At 35.4% G+C, this 27,344-nt stretch overlaps 1 protein-coding gene across 1 annotated transcript in view; it reads right to left on the reverse strand.

Annotated features, from left to right (window-relative positions):
- Window positions 1–27,344, reverse strand: part of ANKRD31 (ankyrin repeat domain 31) — a 235,287-nt gene that overhangs the window by 164,414 nt on the left and 43,529 nt on the right. Inside the window, exons 5-9 of the mRNA XM_058274931.2 lie at window positions 23,244–23,320; window positions 16,962–17,005; window positions 13,911–14,456; window positions 11,940–12,208; window positions 11,302–11,411 (exon numbers count right to left, since the gene is read on the reverse strand). Of these exons, the coding sequence (XP_058130914.1) occupies window positions 11,302–11,411; window positions 11,940–12,208; window positions 13,911–14,456; window positions 16,962–17,005; window positions 23,244–23,320 (1,046 nt within the window). The remainder of the gene's footprint in view (window positions 1–11,301; window positions 11,412–11,939; window positions 12,209–13,910; window positions 14,457–16,961; window positions 17,006–23,243; window positions 23,321–27,344) is intronic.

Consider the following 27,344-nt stretch of genomic DNA (forward strand, 5'->3'; position numbering starts at 1 on the left):
CTCAAGAAGAACAATCATAAACATTTACGCCCCTAACAAGGCCGCCTGAATATACGTGAAGCAAACACTGGAAAAACTGAGTGAAGGAATAGATGCCTCTACAATTATAGTGAGGGACTTTAATACACCACTATCACCACTGAACAGAACATCTCAACAGAGAATCAATAAAGAAACAAAGACTTTGAACAATATATTAGAGGAGCTGGACCTAATAGACATATACAGAACATTACACCCAAATACAGCAAGATATACATACTTCTCAAGTGCACATGGACCATTCTCCAAGATAGACCACATGCGAGGCCACAGAGAAAGTCTCAATGAATTCAGAAAGACTGAAATCATATAAAATAATTTCTCTGATCACACTGGAATGACTGGAATGAAGCTGGATATCTGGAAGGGCCACAGACCCAGATTTGGCACCAAGATTTGGAAATTAAACAATACACTCTTAGAAAAATAGTGGGTCAAGGAGGAAATCTCAAAAGAAATCAATAACTACCTTGAAACTAATGAAAATGATAACACAACATATCAAAACTTATGGGATGCAGCAAAAGCTGTAGTGAGAGGGAAATTTATACCCATAAGTTCGTATCAAAAAAGAAGAAAGAGCTAAAATTGAAGAACTGCACATTTGGAGGAATTAGTAAGAAAACAACAAACTAAACCCAAAGGAAGAAGAAAGAAATAACAAAGATCAGAGCAGAACTAAATGAAATAAAAAATAAGAAGGCACTCAAAAAAATAAACAAAACTTTAAAAAAATAAATAAATAAAAAATAAACAAGACAAAGACCTGGTTCTTTGAGAAGATCAATCAAATTGACAAACCCCTAGCTAGACTAACAAAGAAAAAGGAGAGAAGATGTAAATACACAAAATAAGAAATGAGAATGGGGATATCACCACTGACCCCACAGAAAGAGAGAGTATTATAAGAGGATATTTTGAAAAACTATATTCCAACAAGAAAGACAATTTAGAGAAAATGGACAAATTCCTAGAAACACATAAGCAGCGTACATTGATGAAAGAAGAAATTGACGATCTCAACAAACCAATCACAAGTAAAGAAATAGAATCCGTCATTAAAAACCTCCCAAATAAGAATAGCCCTGGGCCAGATGTCTTCACAGGTGAGTTCTACCAAACATTCTGGAAAGAACAAACACAAATCTTGCTTAAGCTTAAACTCTTCCAAAAAGTCAAAACAGAAGGAACACTGCCTAACTCATTCTATGATATCAACATTACCCTAATAACAAAGACAAAGACACCACAAGAAAGGAAAATTACAGACCAATCTCTCTAATGAATCTAGATGCGAAAATCCTCAACAAAGTACTTCCTAATCACATTCAACAACACATTAAACAAATTATACACCATGACCAAGTGGGTTTCATTCCTGGTATGCAAGGATAGTTTAACATAAGAAAATCAATTAATGTAATACACCACATAAACAGACTGAAGGAAAAAAAATCACATAATCATATCTATAGATGCAGAAAAAGCATCTGACAAAGTACAGGACCCTTTCTTGATAAAAACACTGCAAAAGATCAGAAGAGAAGGAAACTTTTTGAACATGATAAAGAATATATATGAAAAACCCACAGGTAACATCATTTACAATGGTGAAATCCTAAAATTTTCCCTCTAAGATCAGGAACAAGACAATGATGCCCACTATCACCCCTTCTATTTAACATTGTGCTAGAAGTACTTGCTCAAGCACTGAGGCAAGAACCACACATAAAAGGCATCCAAATTGGAAAGGAAGAAGTCAAAAGTTCACTATTTGCAGATGACAAGATCCTATACATAGAAAGCCCTGAGAAGTCTATAACAAAGCTTCTAGAACCTATAAATGAATTCAGTAAAGTCTAAGGTTATAAGATCATTATGCAAAAATCAGTAGCATTTCTGTACACCAATAATGAGCAAACTGAGGAGGAAATCAGGAAACAAATACCATTTACAACAGTAAATTAAAAAATCAAAACCTAGGAATAAATTTAACTAAAGATGTAAAAGACTTATACACAGAAAATGACACAACATTGTTCAAGGAAATCAAAGAATAAATAAATAGAGAATATTCCCTGTTCATGGGCAGGAAGACTAAATATAATTAAGATGTCTATCCTACCAAAAGTGATCTACAGATTCAATGCAATCCCAATAAAAATCAACACAGCATTTTTTAATAAACTAGAAAAACTATGAAATTTACTTGGATTGGAAAGACGCCCTGAAAAGCCAAAGACATACTGAAAAAGAAAAATGAAATTGGAGGAATCATACTACCTGACTTCAAAACACACTACAAAGCTACAGTAGTGAAATCAGCATGGTATTGGCACAAGGATAGACACAATAACCAATGGAACCAAACAGAGTTCTGATGTAGATCCTCATATATATAGTCATATGATATTCAACAAGGCCACCAAACTGACTCAACTGGGAGAATGGCCTCTGCAACAAATGGTGCCTGGAAAACTGGATATCCATATGCAAAGGAATGAAAGAGGATTACCATCTCACGCCTTATACAAAAATCAACTCAAGATGGATCAAAGACCTAAACATAAGAGCCAAGACCATAAAGACCTTGGAAAACAAGGTAGGGAAGCAGTTATAGGACCTTGTAATAGGAAATGGCTTCATTAAGTTCACACCCGAAGTACGAGCAACAAAAGAACAAATATTTAAATGGGACTTCCTCAGAATTAAAACCTTTTGCACCTGAAAGGAGTTTGTCAAGAAAGTGAAAAGACAGCCTACCCAATGGGAGAAAATGTTTGGTAACCATACATCTGACAGGAGACTAATATCTTGCAATTATAAAGAACTATATCACAAAAATAAAAAAACAACCCATTTAAAAAATGGGCAAGAGATTTGAACAAACGCTTCTCCAAAGAAAAACACAAATGGCTAAAAAGCACGTGAAAAAATGCTCAAAATCACTAGCTATTAGGGAAATGCAAATCAAAGCTACAATGAGGGAAGCTGATTTGGCTCAACAGATAGAGCGTCCATCTACCATATGGGAGGTCCAGAGTTCAAACTCAGGGCCTCCTGACCCGTGTGATGAGATGGCCCACGCTCAGTGCTGATGCGCACAAGGAGTGTCGTGGCACGCAGGGATGTCTCCCGCATTGGGAAGCCCACGTGCAAGGGGTGCATCCCATAAGGAGAGCCACCCAGTGCAAAAAAATTGCAGCCTGCCCAGGGTGGCGCCATAGACATGGAAAGCTGACGCTGCAGACACAGAGAGCTGATGCAGCAAGATGACGCAATAAAAAGAGACATGGATTGCCAGTGCCACTGACAATACAAGTGGACACAGAAGAACACATAGCGAATGGACTCAGAAAGCAGACAACAGGGGGTGGGGGGGTGGAAAGGGGAGAGAAATAAAAATAAATCTTAAAAAAAAACTACAATGAGATACCATCTTATCCCATAAGACTGGTGGCTATCAAAAAACAGAATACAATACAAGTGTTGGAGAGGATGTGGAGGAATGGGAACACTCTTTCACTGGTGGTGGGAATGCAGAAGGATCCAGCCATTCTGGAGGACAGTTTGGTGGTTTCTCAAAAAACTAGCTATAGATTTGCCATATGACGCAGCAATTCCACTGCTGGGTATATACCCAGAAGAAATGAAGACAAGGACACAAACTGATATATGCACACCAATATTCATAGCAGCATTATTCACTATTGCCAAAAGTTGGAATCAACCCAAATGCCCATCGACAGATGAATGGATAAATAAAATGTGGTATATACATACAATGAAATACTACTCAGCTATAAGAAGGAATCAATACAAACACATGGGATAACATGGACCTTACGTTGAATGAAGCAAACCGGGCACTGAAGGACAAATACTGCATGACCTCTCTGATATGAAATAAGCAAATCAAGCTGTCTCATAGAGCTAGAGACTGAATGATAGGTTTATAGGAAGTTGGGGGGGGAGAGGAAGGTTACAAGCTGATGCCTACATGGGTGACATCTATGATAAGCTGGAGATAAGTATTTGTACATGGAAGGGATAAGATGAGGGCATAGGGGTACCTTTAGATGGAGCTTTGCAGGCTTGAGGGGTCTAGGGTTGGAAGGATGGATCAGATGGCCCAAGGATTGGGGAGAGGGCTGGAGGGAACTGTTGAACATGGGATATTGTTAAGTATGTGACAGAAACTATGTTGAGAAAACTCTTTAGAAAATATTATAAGGAAGGATCACCTGTTTAAGGTGCTTAAGGGGGGGCATCTGGCACAAGGGTGGCTTCTAGGGAGTGAGTGCACATCTTGTTATAGTGTGTTATATCACTGGGTGGAGACTCATACAATGAGTAGGAAGGTGTACCCACATCCTGGGGAGGCCTGATGCTCTCCAACAGAGGGAACAGTCTCTCAAGAGAATTAGTGGCTCCTAGTAGGGGAGGGCACTCTAGTATGTCAAGCCCTCAGCATTGTTACAAGCATCTGTGAATCTGGTCCTTCAAGTAGTGAAGATTGATTGTCACTGTGGGCCCTGGAGGAAGGCGGAGAGAGGAATAGAATAGATGGAAGCAGGGTAACTGGGGGACAATTAGAAGTGTTCCACAAGATGGACCAATGATGGACATAGGACATGTTAAATTACACCAAAAAAATGTGTAAAAGTCTACAGGGTAAAATGTAAACCATAATGTAAAATACAAGGTAACTAAAAATTTAGAAAAATGTACAGACTAAAATATAAACCATAATGTAAACCAAAATGGAACCATGTTTGAAAGCTATGTTTCAATATCTGTACACCAGCTGCAGCAAATATAACATGATCATGTAAAAAGATCATTGCTGGGGAAGGGGGAAAAGGGTTTGATGTTGGATATATGAGAGTCCCCTATATTGTATATGTGAATTATGGTGATCAAAACTTTTGTGAAGACAAAATTAAAAATTAGAAAAAAAAGAAAGAATGTAAACACTGAGGAAGAAATGAAAGAAATTGCCTTGCCACTGTACAGACAGGGCAATGCCTATTGCAGTGATGAAAGGCAAGATGTCAAAAACAAAGCTTTGTAATATTTTCCATTTTTTAATACCCTGATTTATTTTTACTTTTGGTTTTTCTAAATTAGTATATATTGTATTTCTAATCTTTAAACTTATCACTATGTTTCATTTTCCTATTAATTGAATTTGGCAATACATTAAGCTTCATTTTTGAAGAAGTTTTGGACCATAGAGGGTTCAACAATGGTAGAGGATGAACACTGTGTGAGGTGCTATTGATAGGCGGCACATGGTTGGGAGGGAGTTCTCTAGGGCATGTACGTAGGGTACATAAAAATGTTCAGATATATGTTGGGTATTTTCATAGTAATTACAGTTACAAATGACAACTGAGGGAGTGCTGAGTTCCTAGCCAGGGGAGCTCTGTCACACTCCCCAAGGGAACAGCAACAATCCTTTAAGTGCAATGGCACAGAACAACAAAAAGGATCATCCAAGGATGAGCCCTTGATACTGACGACTATGCTTAGGAGCCTGTGTGCCTGAAATATGAACTTGGCCTAGAACTGCAGGGTGCCTAAGAGTTACCTCCTGAGAGCCTCCATGTTGCTCAAATGTGCCAGTCTCTAAGCCAAACTCAGCATGTAAATGCATTACCTTCCCCCCAGCATGGGACATGACTCCTGGGGATGAGCTTCCCTGGCACCAAGGGATTACTACCAAGCACCAGCTGGTGATGTAACTAGAAAAAGTCCTTGAATAAAATGGTCAACTCAGACCAGCAGAATATCTCACCCTACATGTAGGATCATGTGTTAAAAACTGCATTTTGACCTTGAATAAAAGGGGGAAATGGCAAAGACAAATGAGTGTATATGGCTAAGAGTCTTCAAAAAAAGAGTCAGGAGGTCATCAAAGGGCTCGTGCTTACACACGCCTCAGCAGCACCCCAGAGACAGCCAAAGTAGATACAACACCAGGTACTTGTTCTCCTGAGGGTTACAGAGACCCACAGGTTCTACGGTCATAGCAGATGGCTCTGGAGTTCAGTGCTATGTCAGCTGGCCCTTCTTTGGAATTTGTTTTCCTGAGTTTGATGGAATTGGACTCAGATGTGACCTTTCCACATATGCCTTTTCTGTCACTTTTAATGAACCTGTGGTTGACGCTGGGGTTGGTATATACTCAGGAGACTTGAATCTCTGGACTGTCCACGTGCCACCTGGGCCCTGAGCCTCTGCAGAGTTGCAACTCCTACCCTCTGGTTTGTTGGACTTATCCAGGTCAGCTAACAGGGAGGTGAAGATGGTCAACCACCACACCAGGGAACCGAGAGTGCCTACAACTACAAGCAGGAGAATTGCATCCATAATCCATGTGGAATATAAGCCCCCTCTTGACATAGAGGTGGAATGGACATCACCATCCCAGGGTCCACAGGATGGAGGAATAAAATATGGATTAGAGTGGACTTACTGATATTCCACTATGGAACTATTGTGACTAGTAATGGAAGACACTGTAGCAATGATGTGGAGAAAGTGGCCATGGTAGTTGCTGAGGACAGGGAAGAAGACGTGATGTGGGGGCATTTTCAGGACTTGGAGTTGTCCTAAATGATAATGCAGGGACAGATGCTGGGCATTATATATCCTGCCGTAACCCACTGAATGGACTGGGGGAGAGTGTAAACTACAATGTAAACTATTATCCATGTGGTACAGTAGTGCTCTAAAACGTATTCACCAAATGCAATGAATGTGCCACAATGATGAAAGAGGAGTTGATGTGGGAGGAGTCGGGTGAGGGGGGGTTGGGGGTATATGGGAACCTCTTCTATTTTTTGAATGTAATATTTTTGTGATCTATGTATCTTTAAAAAAATACAATTTTAAAAAAAGAAAAATACATATTGTTTACTGCACAGTGATAAATTCACATATTACTTCCAGTAGCTTTTCTGTAAATCATATCAGATGTTCTACATAGACAATCATGCATCTGTGAATAAAGACAGTTTTACTTCTTTCTCAAAAAAAAAGAACCTTACAATATAGAATACTTGCATTTCATCCCTCACGGCCTTTATGTTATTATCGTCATGCATTTTACCTTTACATATTACAAACCTCACAGTCCATTACGATTATTTTTGTTTAAACAGTCAATTATTCTTTAAGATAGTCTTTTAAAACAATTTTTTAAAAATCCTATATTTTTATTCATATAGTTACCATTTCTATTGGTCCTCAGTCCTTTGTGTAGATGCAGATTTCCATGTGGTATCCTCTTCCTTCTGCCTGAAGGACATCCTGTAACATTTCTTATAGTGTGGCTCTACTGGTGATGAGTTCTTTCAGCTTTCATACATCTGAAACTTTTTTTTAAAGATTTATTTTTATTTTTCCCTACCTCCACCCCACCCTGCTGTGTTTTGCTGTCTCTGTCAATTTGCTGTGTGATCTTCTGTATCTATTTCTCTTTTTTTGTCTTCTTATCTTTCTCCTCTAGGATTCAGAGGGATTTGATCCTGGGGACCTCTGATGTGAACAGAGGTTCCCTGTCAATTGCACCACCTCAGTTCCTGATCTCTGCTGCACTTCACTGTGACTCTCCCCTTTATCTCCTTTTGTTGCATCATCATCTTGCTGTGTGACTCACTTGCGCAGGCACTGGCTCACTGTGTGGGCACTGGCTCATCACGTAGGCACGCTTTCTCTTCTTTTTCACCAGGAGGACCCAGGGATCAAACCTGGGCCCTCCTATATGGTAGGTGAAGGTCTGATCACTTGAGCCACATCTGCTTCCCTGAGATTTTATTTTACCTTCATTTTTGAAAGTGTATCATTGGGTACAGAATTCTAGGTTGACAGTTATTTTCTTTCAAACTTTAATCATGTTGCTCTGCTGTCTTCTTGCTTGCATTGTTTCCAGGAAATATGATGGCATTCTTACCTTTGTTCCTCTGTACATGTCTTGTTTTTCCTATCAGCACATACATATATATTCTCATTTCTTAAATGGCTGAATATTATTTCAAGGTTTATAGTATAATTCATTAACTATTCCCCTAAGTTAGCTCACTTTAGTTATTTTGCTATAATAAACAATGCTGTAATAAACATCCTTACATAAATATCTTTACATATTTAAGCAAATATAGCTATAGAAAAAAATCCCTTCAAGTGCAATTGCTAATTCCAAACAACTGTGACTTAAAATTTTGATGAATGTAAAATTGTCCTACAAAGACTGAGCAAATACTCATTATGTATACTATAGTATAACCAACAACATGAGCGCTCATTTTCATATATATGAATTATATATAATATTTAATATATAATTATATATTTATATAATATATATACATATTATATATTAGAGTTTTCAAATATATGAATGTTTGGCATTCTCCTAGGTGTAAAATAATACTTCTTAATTTATATTTCTTTAATAATGAGATGCTAATCTTTCAAGTGATTACACATCATTTGCATGTCTTTTCCTGTGAACTGTTTGTTCATTCTTTGCCCATTTATCTACTTTCGTTTTCCTCACTGTTTTGTAAAAGCACTTTGCCTTTCACGCTTCCATGGTTTTTAAACATTCTTTAAAAAGGCTTTTTCCACTCCAAGATTATAAAAAGATTCAAATGTTTCTTTCTCGAACTTTTTTTCATTTAAATCTTTGACCAAGTTATATAAGAAATGAGATAAAAATCTGATTTTGTTTTTTCACATTTATTAATCTTTTTCACCACAAACTTGAGATGCCATCTCTATCACATACCTGCCCCAAATTCTCATTGTAACTAGCTTCTAGATCTCTTTATTCTGTTTCTCTCTCTATTCCTGAGCCAGTACCAACCCTCAGTGTGGGACATGACTCTCCCCAAACTATAGCTTTCTAATATACTCTCTAATTTTACTTTCATTTTTCAGAATTTTCTTGGCTAGTTTTTCATATTTTTCCAGGTGAAATTTAATATCATTGCATAACATTCTCATAGCTACCCTCCAGCCCCTTAGAAACAACAAAATTATAGTGTCTGGCAGAGCCCTCAGGAGTCCTGCTATTTGGAATAGAATCTACTCTGGCAGTCAATGAGATCCTGCTAAGACATGCATAAGTGTAACCTCTGAATGACCTCCCAACTCACTTTGAAGTCTCTTAGTCATATAAACAGGGCAGATAGCTCAGGAGTTTGGTACCTTACCAGTGGGTCATACTTTGGAATTTATGCTCCCCAGTGTGACATAGTTGGACTCAATGGTGGCTTACCTACACATGGCTCTTCTGTCCTCCTTTTTAAACCTATAATTAGTACTAGAATTGGGAGGTGTATACCCAAGAGACTTAAATCTTTGGGCTGTCCATGGGCCAGTTGGGCCCTGAATCTCAAGGGAGTTGCAACACCTACTCTCCAGTTCATTGATCTCACCCAAGACAACTAACAAGGAAGTGATAATGGACAACTACCATACCAAGGAACGAAGAGAGTCTACAACTGAAAGTAAGGGAGTCCCATCCATCAGCCTTGTGGGATCACAGCCCCTTCTCAATTAGAGGTGCAGTATACATCACCATTCCATAATCCTCAGGATTGGGGAATGAACTATGGAATAAAGTAGACTTACTGATATTCTTACTGTGATTCTAGAAATGGAAGAAATTATATCACTGATGTAGAGACAATGGCCACTGGAGGTTCTCAGGACAAAGAGAGGGAAAAACAGGTGTAATACGGAGGCATTTTGGGGACTTGGGAATTGTCCTGAATGACATTACAACGACAGATACAGGCCATTATATATCTTCCCATAACCTACAGAATTGGGTGGGAGAGAGTATAAATTACAATGTAAACTTTAATCCATTATTAGCGGCAATGCTCCAAAACATGTTCATCAATTGCAATGAACATACCTCACTAATAAAGGATGTTGTTAATGTGGGAAATGGGGAAGGTGTGGGGAGCAGGACATATGGGAATCCCTAATATTTTTTAATATATTTTATGTAACATTTATGTAATCTAAGTATCTTTAAAAAAAAACCATGAAAATATTAAAAAAACAAAAAAATAAACAAAAATCTGTTTTTTATTGAGATCTCATGTATTTATAGAGTAATTTAAGGAGAACTAATGTTTCTCACAACACTGAATCTTTCTAGTCAAGAATAAGGCTCCTCTTTCCATTATCCAAGTCTCTTTTTTATGTCCCTCATAGGAATTAAAACTTTCTTCTTATAGGTATGTCATATTTCTTAGTAGATATATAAACCCAGGTATTTCCTCTCTTTTAGTAGCTACTATAAATAGGATTTTCTCTTTTATTCTATATTTTCTAACTTACCAATATGTGTATATATGTTTTATCTCCTTTCTTTTTTTTTCTTTTATCTATCTAATAATTATATAAAAGAATTTTTGTCTCTTTTGGTTTATTGAATATTTTTAACTTTTTATTTTGAAATAAATTCAGACTTACAGAAAATTTTACAAAAATAGAACTAAGGCTCCACCTATTATTAATATTTTGCCAGTTTCAAATCATTCTATCTCCCTCATGTATATAAACACATATGCACACAGACACAATATACATAAAGAATAACTTGTATATACCATGCCCCTTTACTAATACTTACTTGAATATTTTCTAAGAATAAGGACATTCTCGTAAATAACCACAGCACTTGTATCAAATTTAGGAAATTTAATATTGATATATTATTATCTAATCTACAGTCCATATTTCTATTTTGACAAATGCCCCACTATATTATTAATTTTTAACCAGTCTGTCCATATTGTCTTATTGTTTCTAAATAGTTTATTCCTTTTGGATTTATAGGAACATAGAAATAACATCTAAGAATGATAGATTTCCCTCTTCCTTTCTTCTATTTACTTCTCTTAATATAATTTCTCATAGCTTTATATTAGGTTGATCATACCATGAATAGGTCACATTTCTAGATTTGAAAAAGGTTTATAACTATTCTCTCCAAAGTAAAAAATATGTAAAAATTACTAGCCTATGAGTAAGAAGTTCATGACCAAGTCCCAGTTATGCTACTAACAAGTTGTGTGATAATGGACATGTTCTTAACCTCTTTGAACTTCAGTTTCCTTGTCACTAAAATCAGAAGGTTGAGAAAAGTACTCTCTGAATCCTTTCTAGTTCCATATTTCTGTTTTTGTATGTTATTTACTCAAATAGAGAAATACTCAAAATATATCTCACCGTTTTTTCCTGCAAGTTTTTTGGTTTTTCTGATGTGTTCTCCAATACTGAGTCTAGATGAATGTACATTCTTCCCTTCACCTTCAATCACTAAAGCAGAGCACTGCATGCTTGGAAAAGAAATGTGTTTTAAGGTTACTGCAATGTTCTCTACAAGCATTCATGGAGGCTATACCAAATTTTGACAAAAAGTTTAAAACCCAAAGGTATTTTGTTGAGCTGCTTTCAGGTATCATGGCAGTTTTAAACCTGGAGATGATTCCTGAGTAAACTTTATAATTCTTTATCAGGTATCACAATTCTCATGGCTTCCACCCTTCTCTCTGAATTGCCTATAAGTTATCTCTCATCTAAGGATGGTAGCTTACTTGTATTTTGAGTCTCATGCCCCTCACTCCCCAAGGTGACATGCCATTATTATTCCCTCTATTTACATACTAAGGAAAAAGAAAAAAAAAAGGCTTGCTATGTGATATGATGCGCTCAAAAACTGCAAAAAAAACACAAAGCAACATTAAAAAAACAAAGCTCTTTACTTATGGTATGGTAAATATACAGTGACCCTATGTCCCCAAGCATTGAATTATCCATAAGGTCTGTAGCCTTCCTGGAGAGAAAGTTATAATTGGATAATATACCTGCAATTCTCAGTTGAAGATTTAGTACTTGTTTGATCCTCACAGCTACGTATTTTTGATAAAATCTTATTCATGTCTTCTGTGTGCTTTGCAGCATTGACTACTTTTAGTTTTTTTAGTCTAGATGATCTCCTTAACACACGTGGAGTTTCCTGGTCAGAGCTATTTTCCAATTGGTTTAAATCTCCTTTATTATTTAGTTGATCAAAATAGGTAACATTTTGCTGAGCCAAAGTTTGTAAGCCAAATGGATTTGGGTCTTCGAGAGTCTGAAATAAGATGTAAATATACCAACAAATAATTAAGACACTGCAAAAAAAATTAGAACTAGAAGAAATTAAGTCTTATCTGGTACCTTTGACTAAACTAGCATGCCTCTTATCTGACGAAAGTACAAGAATTCATACACATATGAATATAATGAAAAAAAATTTTAAATAATGCCATAAAAGGACATTCAGATTTATAAGCCTAAGGTAAAATTAGCATAAGCAAAAGTGATTTTAATCAATATTCATCCTTAAAACTCAAAGGCAAACTTAACATTACTCTGGATGCCTTAATTTCAAAGGAAATGGTGAGAGACACATAAAATTTGAAGTGTCATAGTAGACTAAATCAATGGTCTATTCAACCTGAGATTCTGTTATTGAAATAAGTGATATTTTGTGGGAAAAGACAATATATATCCACCATTGCTTGATTACAAAAGGTTAACAATATTTTCATGCATGGCTTTATTCATATTCCCTCTTTTCAGATTTGAATATTGAATGTTCAATTTATCTTCATGTCCTATTTTCATGGTCAGTTTAGTTCTCTTTTTCTGAATTTATTTTAGTCCTAGTGTGTCTGTTTATAGACCTGTTGACCAGAATTGCAAGCAGTCTCATTCCGGTGTGTATATGACAACATGGAGCTCAACATTATGTTATCTAAACTTCCTAGGGATGTTCATAGGAGCATTTTGGTAAGAGCCAAAAAAGAAAAAAAAAAGAAAGAAAACAATCTAAATGAGCAATATTAGTGAACTGGTTAAATAAATTATAATATATCAATACAATGTAATACTATTCAGCAGCTTAAAAGATTTATGTAGCACTATATTTGCTGACATAGAAATATAACCAAGATTTTAAAATTTAAGAAAATAAGTTGCAAAGCATTAGGTATAATAGAATCCCATTAGTATAAAATAAACTTATATATCATATACATAGAAATATTGGAGACAGATAAAACAAATTGTTAATAGCAATTATCTCTAGAGTAGATTTTGGGGGACTTTTTCTTACTATATTATTATTACATAACGATGTAATGTTTAATTTTATATAGTGAGAATGTACTACTATTTTAATCAAGAAAAAAATAAAGGTTATTTTAACAAGAAAAAACTGTAAACATGAGACAGGGACACGGTGAGTGGCAGGTCACTGCAGGGCCTCGAGGTATAATGCTTCAGGAATTCTAAACCCCAGAAACTGTGCCACCTGGCAGTATCCCTAGACGCAAAAGGAAAAGTTCTGCTTAAGCCAGGTTTAACGCCTCCTCTCCTGGAAGACCAACTGCAAATAGTCTATATCCAACTTGAGATTAATGTGGGGTATTACATCTCTATTCTGCAGCATACAGGTAGACAGAGTGATTTTCTGAGAAAATGCAGGTAAAGAATTTTTTCCTTCCTATATATAAACAAGTTAAATGATATGTCTTCTCAGGTCCCAACAAAGGAGAAAGCCATCTATTTTAATTCACTAACCCTTGAAAGCTCTAATCCAGAAACCTCTAAAAAAATCACTGTATGCTTCAAAAAGTAACACAGTATCTTACTAATGATTACTCTGAAGGACAAAACTCACAGACTCATACTTATACCTGCTACTGCACTGATAGATCTTTGTGCCATAGTTTGGTTATGTAGGAAACTTGTTCAAATGATGGAGAAGGACAAAGAGACTCAAACTTCACCTCTGATATTTGTGTACAATCTTCATCGGTCTGAGATATGCTGGGCTCTACTCCTAGACTTTCATTTCCAGCACTGAAACTGCTGCCTCCCTCTTTTCTGTGACAGGTGGGTTCCAACATGGCTTCCGACAATGTGTTTAAGGCTGCCAACAACTCAGCAGGCAATGCATCATTCTCTGTGTTTTCTAGTAAATTTCCATGACATGGCCACAAGGCATTCAAAGCTATTGGTTCAGAACTCGGAGAGTCACTCGATGGACCAATCAATTCATTAGGTTCAAAATTATTCATTATTGGAAATGTTTTTTCCTCTTGGGTGCTTTCTGGTGATGTTAGTAACCTCTCTAAGGTAGACACAAAGGTTTCAAGAGAGCTTTCTTCATCCTTGTTTTCTTCAGTATTCACAGTCAGTCCGATTTCCTTTCCAGGCTCAGGAAATGTATTTGGAACTTCTATCTTCTCTGTCTCTATTAATGATTCTTCCTTCAGCGCAACCACACCTGAGAGAAGACTAATTTCAGGGGAGTCTCTGTCTTCACTTAGTTCCTGTGTATTCCAAATAGAAATTTCATCATTACAGCATTTACAAAAAGTGTTTCAAATGCAAACTTTATAGTGTTGTAGTTTATCTTGGTAAGTTGGCCTCCAAAAGTTTTAAAAACTTTCCTTCCCTTCCAGAAATAAAAAGAATACTTTGTCCTTTTTCTATATCAAACCTTAATGACTCTGAACCCATGGATAAATAAAACGTGATGGATAATAACTACAGACAGCAAATTATCTACGCAGCTAAGTTCAAACTATCTATCTAATAGAGGCTGAGATGGTATGGAAGTTTAAATCAACATATGATCTCAAAACCTCACTGTAGTCAATTGGTTATAAAAATTTTCCCTTGCCAAAAATTTCTATTGAGTTTTATAAAAAAATATGAAGCAGGAACAAAATTTGGTGTTGTTTCACCTTTCATTCCACACCTTTGTGTGAATATGCAAATATAAAGTTAAAAAGTCAAAGGACAGGAGGTCAGAGGGTAAAAGGAGAAATAAGGACATAGTTCTGTGTAAATAATATGAGCCTGGGCTATAAATTAACAACTCTAGGTTGTGGTTGTTTTAAACAAAAACACATTAGAACTTACATTTCTAAATGACTATTAGTTTCCAAAGACATTATCTTAATAGGTTATACCTGTTTTCATGATATTTCCAATGCTCAAAATATTCTTAAAATTCCTCTTTTGAAATTGCTGTCAAAATCAGTTTATAAACCATCCATGAAAGTATATCCCAACACTTTGAAGAAACTGAACTTTTTTCAACACTAAAAACTATTAATCTGCTTGATTTTAAATAACAGAATGGGTGTCAATGAATTTTGGCTGTTTCCAAAAATCAAATCCACCTTCCACTGGCATACCACTTGGACAGATAATCATGCTGGAATTCTAAGCTAATATTCTGGTTTGATTTGAAAAAGAGAAGTGAAACCATTTAATTCTCCTTCCCCTCCTTTTTTACCTGCCTCCTTTATCTTCTCTAGATATATTTTATATATCTTAAGATGTATTTACTTATTACTTCTTTGCAAAGAAGTAATAAAGAAGGACAAAAGGAATCTGGAGGGATTTCAGGAGCCAGATCCAACCCATTCTTGAAGTTACAGCTCAAGATCTCCCTCCTACTTGAAGTCCTACTAAATCCAAGGTCCTAGGTATAGGCATAATAAAGTATATATGATGGGTCTGTCCTAAAGGGACTTAATTTCAAACTGAAGTTTCAAGGGATAAATTTTTAAAAATAGTAAATAAAACGTAAATAATAGAAATCAAATTAAAGAAAACATAAATAATAGAAATCAAATTAAAGAAATCAAATGAATGGCATAAATTGGTGTATTTCAAACAGTATCATACAGAACTAGTGCCTTGCAAGAATATGTTTGTGTGTGTATGTGTGTGTGCGTGTGTGTGTTTTAACTTTGAAAAATCCTTGGTTAAACAAAGTTAAACAGATTTCTTTACCACAGGACTTTTCAGTGTACGCACATTGTAAATCTCTAAGAGGAGATTTTATGGTATAGCATTCCCCAAACTTTTGTCTAAAAAATCCTTTTTCCCGCAATATTACTGGGAAATACTGATGCAGTCAGTGAATAATGAATGCTTAAGAGGAAGCAAGTACTTTGGTGACGCTCATTGAAGACAGATCCACAATGGGACTTAAGCCAGAAATTTAAGATTTGTGAAGGAGTGAAAGAAGGGGGGGAACACATATTTATTAAGTACCAATTAGGTGCCAGCCACTGAAGCACTATTGTACTCGGTTCTCACAATAATCTGTCAAACAGATATTACTATAGGTATTACAAATGTAAATGGCAGAGTTGGCATTAGAACACAGATCTACCTGGTTCCATTTCTATGCTCTTTCTACTGCCCTCTGTCTCTTAACCTGAGTAAAAGCATAGAGGTTGGACTGGTAAGGTACAGCTGAGATGAAATAAGGTGAAGATATGATAGAGTTAGCCTGGGAAGGTTCTTGATTGCTTATATTCCTAAGAAGGGTGAGTCCACTGCGGGCAGAGCCAATCTTACAGTCTTCTAATTCCCCAAAGAACCAAGCAGAAAGCAAAGCCAATGCAGGTACTCATATATGGTTACTAATTAACAACTAGAAGACAGGAAAACAGTATCTAGAAGGGAATATTAAGGAATTAGAATAACTAACAAACTGACAAAAGGCATTCTGCTACATCATCTCAGCAACTAGTTTGATAGCAGGTTATATGGTTCTCTTCTAGATAAAGAATAAAAGGCTTACAATGCTGGATAAGAAACACGGATTTTAAGAAAACACTATTTTATTAGAGATAAGGAAAAATAAATACTGGAAGGAGTTGCTAAACAAGACTAGATTTATGTTTATTCAAAATGGTTTTGTCATATTCCTACCAAGGGAAAGACTTTAAATGGTTTGATGCTTTAATCAACATTTTAAAAAATATCTAAATCTATGATCTACATAGAAAATCTCTGTTATATAAACCAACCTTTTCTGTGTGTGGCAAAACTTCAGGATTTTCACCCTCAGTTCCTAGAAGAAAATAATATTTATTTCCATTAGAGTTTTATTAAACTACTAAAATTATACCCTCTCGGTTAGCATTTCCTGTTATATATCTTGACTGCCACAGCGATATATGTGAAATAGCAAATATTAATTTTATATTGATTTAAAAGTATTATTTTTGGCCATGAAGTTACAAAAGAAAATTCTTCTATTTCTTAAAAAAAAATACTTTATTTAGGGTCAGGTAAGAATGTAATTTTTGGACTTAGTTTAGGCAAAAACCAACCTATTCTTTATTTTGGCTGAGTTATTCTAAGAATTTCCAACTACATGAGGAAAAATTATTATATCTATTTTCCCAGTGTCCTTCTCTCTTCCATCATGGGTAACAGAGCTTTCATTAACTCATGCTGTCTGAAGTCAGGCATGAAAAGGAAAGCCCACGTAGGAACTAAAAAGTCAGAAGACAGTCCTAAATACAGAGGATTGCTGCCTTGCCTCAGTAACGTCACCTACACCATCAACTCCTTATCCTACCTGCTCTGAGCTGAGTTGGGTGATAGCAATTAACATCAAATTAGATTGATGGGCTCAGGAAAAAAAAATATTCTCTATTTCATTCTTCTTGCTTCCTATCTTCACCATCAAGACATGGGTACTCTCTCTTGATCTAGAGGTAGAGAGGATATCACCATCCCAGGGTCCACAGAATGGAGGAATAAAATATGGACTAGAGTGGACTTACTGATACTCTACTATAAAACTATTGTGACAAGTAATAGAAGAAATTTTAGCATCGAGGTGGAGAAAGTGGCCACAGTAGTTGTTGAGGGCAGGGAGAGGGTAGAAGAGATATGATGTGGGGACATTTTGGGGATTTTGAGTTGTCTTTAATGATATTGCAGGGTCAGATGCTGGATTTTATATATCCTGCCATAACCCACTGAATATACTGGGGGAGAGTGAGAACTACAGGGTAAACTATTATCTGTGTAGTGCAGCAGTCCCAAAATGTGTTCACTGAGTGTGATGAGTGTGCCACAATGATGAGGGAGGTTGTTGGTGTGGGAGGAGTGGGGTGGAGGGGTGGGGGGTTTACAGGAAACTTCTTGTATTTTTTAATGTAACATTTTTTTGTGTGATGTATGTATCTTCAAAAAAATACAACTGTTACAAAAATGATGTGGTGGGAGTGGGGAGTATATAACCTCTTCTGTTTTTTGTTTTTTTATGTTTTTTAATGTAACATTCCTTGTGATCTATTTACATTAATTTTTTAAAAAAAGAAAAAAAAAAAAGACATGGGTAATCTGACATACCTGGGCAGGAATTTTAGGCTTATTAGCATTTCAATCATATGTTTGAGTCATTCTTTTTGTTTCTTTTGATTAGGCAATATCAACATGGTTGAATAAAAGCAGGTTAATTATCTGCTAGATTTCAGAATGCATCCTCACAAGAAATACAGGTTTTTCAAGGGAGGAAAAAAGCTTAAATATGCTTGGTGGGCTTCAAATCATGTAAAACATATCTTTTTTTCTCCCTTGATCTTTACCTCTGAAAATTGGCTAGGAGGTTATTAAAAACCATGGCACTCTACTCACTCACAGGATGGTGTGAAAAAAAATACGTACATTAGAATAAATTTATTTCTTATCCTTGCTTTAGAATCCTTTGTGCTAAGTACTGATGTTCTATTACACCATGTCATAAGTGATTCAAAGTTGTATCTCTAGTTGCTTAAAACATCATACTAATGAAACAAGTATTTTTAAACAACAGATACATCTTCAGTCATCTTTGCAAGGAATAATTTTTGTTATTGTTTCTTCAATAAGCTCTTGGATCCTTATGTGTGAGGGGTGGTGAGATGTAGTCTAAAAACAGAGAATAGTATTTTACCCCCTTCCTCCTTCTCTGAATTGTAAAGAAAGGCATCTTTTTCCAAGTTGTCTTTAACAACCTCATCATCAAAATGATCATTCATTTACACCAATAATTGCTATTTCAAATTGTGATAAATTATCTAACGTATTTTACAGTAATTATATATTGTTTTAAAAATAAACACATTTACAAGAAATTCTCATTTCCTAGTTACAAAATTTAAGACAGACTTTACAAATACAAAACAAAATTTTCTTGAATTTTTTATCTATCCTTTAGTAAATCATTAAAAGATTTTATACATTTTCTATTTATCAGTTGAGAGAGAAAAAATATAATGGTATGTATGAGAAATGATTCTAAATTCTTAAGTGCAAAAAAAAATGCTCAGAGAAGCTAAATTTTAATTCAAAAGCAAACTGCTTTAAGGTCAATGCTATTTATTGCTATTTACTGAAGGAAGTTTGCTTATTTTCATCATTCTCTTATTTAATTAGAATTATTCTTTAAATTGGGAGGGAGGATAGGATTGTGTTAGAAGAGAGTCAGCTATAAAAGTAACAGTGTAATAGTTAATTTACATGTGATTTGACTGACCTATAATCTGGAATGATAACAACATGAACAAACAATCTGAAAGGAGTAAAGGCAAGAGGAAGATGCAACGAATTGCCAGAAGGGAAGGGAACTACCAATTCTATGGGTCTCTAGTCACAGCAGTTTCAAGACAGCAAGAAACAGCAAAACAATAATCCTGGCGCACATGGCACTTTTAAAGGGACAACCAAGTGGTAACAGTCTGATATTATCTTGTAATTTGTAACAAATTTTCTGTAACAAGGTAGTGTGTTGGTGGAGAGGCGTTGCATGGAAATTCCACATTTGTCCATGATTTGCAAATTCACAACCTCTCGAATAAAAATTCATTTTAAAAAGTTAAAAAAAAAAAGTTTATGGACCCAGAAGTTAAATGAGGGTGCTAGCACCAGTGCACAGATACCAATAGCATCAAATGGCATTATGGCTCTCAGAAGCAAGAGGGTGGAACTATGGAAAATGTGGGGCATAGTGGCATCTTGTTTTTCTACAAACACTGGGATTGTGTGTGACAAAGTGTAAGTGAATCTTTTGTCTGACTATAGCTGATATCTGTTATCAAAGTCAAAACCCAAGCAGGAAAAAGGAATGGCCAAAGCATGATAGTACCTATGACACCTCTGTTTCAAGGTGTTCAAGACATCCTTGCAAAAAAGGACTTCAACCTTAGATGGTACCTCTGTAGTTTTATAAACATAACTGTTTCAGTCTACATATAACTGCATCTTATAAAGGTACCAAACAGATTTTCATCAAATTTTGAGGGTATTATTTGGCATAGTCTGAATTATAATATTAGGCTATTTGATAATGATTCAATTTTTTAAAAATCACAATGGCGTTTGTAGTGGGAGAGTAATAATAATTCTATTTGTACTTTTATTTTTTACTGGTCAATTTGTTAAACTTCTATATCTAACACAAGAAAACTTGAAAACTACTGTTTAACATTTAAAAATTGATTACCAACTTATATTCCCTAAAATGTTTTAAATTACAAAGTTAACATAGTTAATATTTTTCTACCGCTTCAAACATCATAAATAAAAGATAAAACACACACAAATACAGTAGTTTAAAACTTATTAATGTGACTAGTAATGGAAGGAACTGTAGCACTGATCTGGAGAAAGTGGCCAAGGTAGTTGCTGAGGGCAGGGAGAGGGAAGTAGACATGAGATGTGGTGGCATTTTCAGGACTTGGTGTTATCCTAAATGATATTGCAGGGACAGATGCTGGACATTATATATCCTGCCATAACCCAATAGATGGACTGGGGGAGAGTGTAAACTACAATGTAAACTATAATCCATACAGTTCAGCAGTGCTCTAAAATGTATTCACCAAATCCAATGAATGTGCCACAATGATGAGAGAGGTTGTTGATGTGGGAGGAGTGGGGGGTGGAGTATGGGGTATGTGGGAACCTCATATTTTTTAATGTAACTTTTTTTGTGGTTTATGTATCTTAAAAAAAAAGACAATTTAATAAAAATATATATATAATTTTAAAAATACAAGAAAAAAAATCTTATTGCCTTAAACTAATTCTAAAATAATACCATTGGTATAATTAGTTCTTCATTATTTCTATTCTTTTTCCTATACATTTTTAGTATTAAAATAATACTTGTGATACCTGTCTAGGATTACAAAAATTTTATCAGACACAAAAGAAAACAAATAACTTCTTGGATCAGTGAGGTGATAGGATTTGGATTATCAACTGATTTTTTGTTGGGGCATGGGAATGACTATGTCTCTCAAAATGATTCAAACTTGAGCAAAAAATTATGTGACTTTACATATCATATCACTACAATACCTTAAACTTCACAAAGGTTATTTTTTTGTAACCTAATGTTTTACCCCAGAAAACTATTTTTAAGCTTCACTTGACTAGTGTTACATAAACTTTTGTCCTGTCACCATTATACACTGACCTGCTCTGTTAGTAGTATTAGAAACTTAGGTCTACCATAAACTTAACAGGGATATCTAAAGCTTTTATTTCCTAAAAGATGAAAGATCTAGTCTGTGCAGAAAAGTTTCCTTAATAGGATATCTGGATAATGCATCCCCTTGGGACATACTTAGAACTCCTCTTTATCTATGTTTTTATGTGTGAGTGTTGGTGCTGGGTGATCCTTCCTTTCCTTGGTATAGTTCTTACTTTTTCCAAGACTGTTTGGCTTACTCACAGTTCTGTTTTCTTTCTTCTCTACTTGCAAGGTAAGAAACAAAAATATCCTATGCTTTATAAACAGACATGTATTTAAAAGGGAAAACAAAATGTACATATATTAACGGGTTTATATTTCTTAAAATCTTTAAAAATGCTTCAACATCCAATTATCGGGGAAACGGACTTTGGCCCAGTGGTTAGGGCGTCCGTCTACCATATGGGAGGTCCGTGGTTCAAACCCCGGGCCTCCTTGACCCGTGTGGAGCTGGCCATGCGCAGCGCTGATGCGCGCAAGGAGTGCCGTGCCACGCAAGGGTGTCCCCCGCGTGGGGGAGCCCCACGCGCAAGGAGTGCGCCCGTGAGGAAAAGCCGCCCAGCGTGAAAAGAAAGAGCAGCCTGCCCAGGAATGGCGCCGCCCACACTTCCCGTGCCGCTGACGACAACAGAAGCGGACAAAGAAACAAGACGCAGCAATAGACACCAAGAACAGACAACCAGGGGAGGGGGGGAAATTAAATAAATAAATAAATCTTTAAAAAAAAAAAAAAAAAAAACATCCAATTATCGTCACTTTTTAAAAATGAAAACTACCTTTTGTATATTCTGAATTTCATTACAAACTCATGTTCTTTTTTACAAACTTATTTCCATGAATCAAAATTATTGGGGTTTTTTTTCTTGTTTAAGTTGTCAAAGCTTAGACAACAGTCATATCATCACTGTTGAGCACCACTGAAGTATTCTTTATCCTTTCAGCATTCCTCCCAGAAATCCTTAAAAGTAAGCTTGCTTCCCAGCAATGATAGGATGTTTCAGATCCATCTTGATATCTTCATGTTCCAAGATGGATCAGCTATCCTTTAAGGATCCCTGATTTCTTTTGGTACCCAAACACCCAAAGAACCCATATATCTGGTACATAGTAAGATGAACAAAAATTTGGTAAAAAGAATTAACAAATAACATTATAGACTAAAATCTAGGCATTTGGAAAACATGCAAGAGTTGGCAGCATGTGAAAATGACACTGTTAATCTATCGTTGGACCACTTTCAGGAGCAACATAGCAGAAGACAGAGCTTTTCAAATTAAACTTTTTAAATTTCCAGTATCAAGTCATTATGCTTTTCTTATAACACAAGTTTTCACTGACTACTAAGAATTTTACTACAACCGTCATATAACACACATGAACTCTACTCTGGAGGAGTCACTGGGGACACTTTAAACATAAAGACAGCCATCTTCTAATACAACTGAAACCAAGGTCTGCATGACTGCCAGTTAAGACATGCCATACATATTAAGAATGTTATGATTGGAGGAAACAATGTTTTTAAATTTGAGCCCCAAATCACAAGTCAAAAGAGTAGACATTTGGAATATCAAGCATTTTTTACAACTGAGCTACCTATGGATAACTGTATATAGCATGATCCAAGGCCAGTAGCAACATCAGTTTCATTTTAAAGATAATAATCTCCCAACCAATTCTTGGTAGACCAGCCTAGTTGTAAATAAACCTATATCTAAATAAGCCTTCTATTTTCAGACAAAGACAAAATTTTATAACTCTACCCACGAAAACGTACCTCGAATGTTTTGTTGGTTTGGTGAAAGCCCACCCTGGGGAAATATCACGGTAAACACTGGACAATTTGTTCTAGTCCTAAAAATGAATCAATTAATAAGTAAAAACAAAAATAAAATTTTAAATGGAAAGAAAAAAAACACTATTTCTCTTTCAAATACAATGTAAACATTTTTTACATTTAAAGCGCTTTTCAAATAGGATATTTTTAATACATCATTCCAATTACTTTTACAATTACTACCAATCTGTTAACATTTATATTCTAAGTGATTGCAAAAATGGAGACAGTTGAAATATTAATGAACGAACTTCAGAAACAAGTAAGCTACATTTAGGTCTGAAAGTGACTTTGGAGATGATTGTCTGCCATAGAGGGGTAGTAGTGGTTAGAGAGAAAATGGTTCTTAATTATGTAGCTTGGCTATCTACAAACTCAAACACACTAAATATTTGTCATTATAGTTTTAGATGTAAGTGAAAATCACCAATGGGAAAAATTCTCAGATAATGTTTATCATTTTTCTATTTTACAGCAAAGTAGGAAATACTGAAGGGAAGAGATTAAAAGAAAAAAAAAGAGTTATGCTTAAACTGCAATTTTGATCATCTCTCTTGAATAATTAAAAGTTGATTAAAGAAAGGCAATCAGTTAACTTTTCTTCCCTAACCTAATTTACTGCATAAATATAATCAAGATACCTGCCTTAAAAAATAAAACAAAAAACGCTCTTGTGTTTCAGTTGTTTTTAAGAGCAGATTTTACAACCAGGCATGGTTACTTAAATCCTAAGCAAGAATGATAAACTGAGTATACTCTCCTGTTCAAAACAGAAGGGATCAATAAATGTTTATCTTGAAAATGGAAATGAAACTACTTATACAAAATGATCATTTCAATGAAGCAAAGAGAAAAGAATGATTTTTCCCCTAAAATATGATTCTTTGAGAAGAACAAATTGAAAACAAAATAAAACCATAGTTTGAGTCAACACTAGAATTTTTTTCTTAATTACAAAACAATATTCAAGGTATAGGTATGAAAAGAGCAAAACTTCATCTAAATTATTTAAAAGTAGTTATTTTGGCAGAGGAAACTATAAACAATCGAAAATGCCTAATAGTAGGGAATGATTAAACAAATTATAGTACAGTCAGTCACATAAGAAATATTATGAGGGCATTAAAATTCACATTTTAAATAATGTTAATGACATGAGAAAATAACTATGGTGAACTGATGCTTAAGATTTAAACAATATAAATCTACCCAGAGAATGACCCCAAGTCTGTAGAAATTATGAACAAAAACAAAATATATATATAAAGTCTAAAATAAAAGGTATCAAAATGTTAACAATGGTTCTCTCTAGGCAATGACATTATGGATGCTATATTAGTCTTCCTTAGTCTTTTCTCTTTTTTTTCCATTTCTGAAAATGAAATTGTATTATTAATAAGTTTGGTAAAAGAGTTTTTATTAATAAAATAGCAGTTCTCAAACTTTTTATTTCAGGACTCCTTATCAATCTTAAAAATAGCCTGAGGACTATGGAGACACCCAGGTCCTACAGTCATGACAGATAGCTCTAGAGTTCAGTGCCTTGCCATTGGGGCCTACTTTGGGATTTGTGCTCCTGAGTGTGATGATTTCTCTACACATGCCTTTTCTGTCACTTTTACTGAACCTGTGGCTGGTGCTGGGGTTGGTGTATGTCCAGTAGACTTGAATCTCTGGACTGTTCCTATGCCAGCTGGGCCCTGAGCCTCGGCAGAGTTGCAACACATACTCTCAGGTTCTTTGGACTTACCCAGGTCAGCTAACAAGGAGGTGAGGATGGACAACTACCACACCAAGGAACCAAGAGAGTCTACAACTGCAAGCAGGAGAATCCTATCCATCAGCCATGTGGGATCTAAGCCCCCTCTCAATTTAGAGGTGGAATGGGCATCACCATCCCAGGATCCTCAGGATGGAGGAATAAAATACAGATTAGAGTGGACTTACTGGTATTCTACTATAGAATAATTGTGACTCTAGCAATGGAAGAAATTATTTACCATTGAAGTGGAGACAGTAGCCACAGGAGTTGCTGAAGGCAGGGAAAGGGAAAAGAAGGTGTGATATGAAAGCATATTTGGAACTTGGAGTTGTCCTGAATGATATTGCAGGGACAGATACAGGACATTATATATCCTGCCATAACCGACTAAATGTACTGGGAGAGAGTGTAAACTACATCATAAACTATAATCCATGCTGTACAGCAGTGCTCCAAAACATATTCATCAAATGCAATAAATGTACCACACTAATGAAAGAAGTTGTTGATGTGGCAGGAAAAGGGGGTGTGGGCATTGGGGTATATAGGAACCTCTTAAAATTTTTAATGTAACATTTTGTGTGATCTATGTATCTTTTAAAATAAAAAGATAATAAAAATTTTTTTTAAATTATTGGGACATTTTGATAAATATATATCTTGGGGTAGGCCTATTGGATTTATACTTTTGTGGTGCATTGCACTTCCTGGACATGTACATGTATGTTCCTCAATAGGGTTGGGAAATTTTCAATCATTTCCTCCAACACTCCTGCCTCCTTTCTCTTCTCTTCTCCTTCTGGGATATCTATAATGCATATATATGTGTTTCACATTGTCATTCAAATCCCTAAGTCCCTGCTGGATTTCTTCCATCTTCTTATCTATCTGTTCTACTATCTGTCTGATTTTAGATGTACTGTCTTCAGCATCACTAATTCTTTCCTCTGCCTTTTTGACTCTGCTGTTATGTGATTCCAGTGTATTTTTTATTTCTTGCATTGTCCCATAAATACTATCAGATCCATTATCTTTTAATGTATTATTACAATTTTTTCAATATGTTCCCCCAGTGTCTTCTTCATATCCTTTATCTCTTCATTCACATCATTAAGTTGACTCATGATATTTTTTGGACATCTTTGATTAGTTGTTCCACGTTCTGCATCTCCTCCTGTTTTTTAGTTTGTTCTTTAGACTGGGCCATGTCTTCCTTTTTCTTAGTATGGCTTGTAATTTTTTGTTGGTGTCTAGGTATCTGTTTATATTAATTGGCTTATTTGGTTGGTTAGCTTCTCTTTCTACTCTAGGGTTTTATTTTGTTTGCTTTGTTTTGTGGGTGTGTGGTAAGGTTCCTTTCTGACACCTGGCTCCTCTTATTCTATATCTTTGCAGTTGTCTGTGTTCTGGTATCATAAGACAATGCTTTCGAAAATTGTATGCCAACAAGATGGATAACTTAGATGGAATGGACCAATTTCTAGAAAGAAGAAATTTGATGAAAGAAGAAACTGATGAACTCAACAGATCAATCATAAGTAACGAGATTGAATTAGTCATCAAAAACCTCCCAGGTGAGAAGAGCTCAGGACCAGATGGCTTCACAGGTGAATTCAGTTATTTTTTCACATAAAGAGAAAAAAAGTGCTCTGTGAAATAAAGAAGCTAGTTCTGCTTACAAATCAAAAGAGTGCACAAGTGTTTTCCTCAAGATAATCACCGTACTCCAGTATACACAGAAGTACTTTAAGCATACTTTCCATTCTGTCACAATCTTAAAAATATATATACTTAAGGTCAGAGAGGTAATAAAACTATTAACGTTTTTGCTTCATCAAACACATTCTTAAGTAAAACAGGCTTTAAAAAAAAACCAACTGCAAGTACATAGCACTGACAAACAACTACTATTGTTTGATGCCACTGCCCTGAATCCTACTGAGGCTTTAGCATTTTAGTAATGCAGTGTCACCATGAAACTGCATTTCAGTGAACAAATGTGTTAGTATTATGAAAATAGTTTTGACTTCTCAGACTCTGAAAGGTTATCAGGGATTCAGGGACTTTGAGAACTACTGGTTTAAAAAAACTGAAAGAATAAAGTATATCAAAGTATAATAGTTGTATGAAGTCAAACCTCAACAGGCTCTACAAATTCTTCCTTCATGCTAGGCTATAATTTGCTCTTTACGGAGTAATAGGCAGAGAACTGATTTACCTTATTCTGATCCAATCTTTCTTATGAAATGAACCTTATTTAGAATATCTGTAAAATAACA

This window comes from Dasypus novemcinctus, chromosome 2 (assembly GCF_030445035.2).
Source record: "Dasypus novemcinctus isolate mDasNov1 chromosome 2, mDasNov1.1.hap2, whole genome shotgun sequence".
NCBI lineage: Eukaryota > Metazoa > Chordata > Mammalia > Cingulata > Dasypodidae > Dasypus > Dasypus novemcinctus.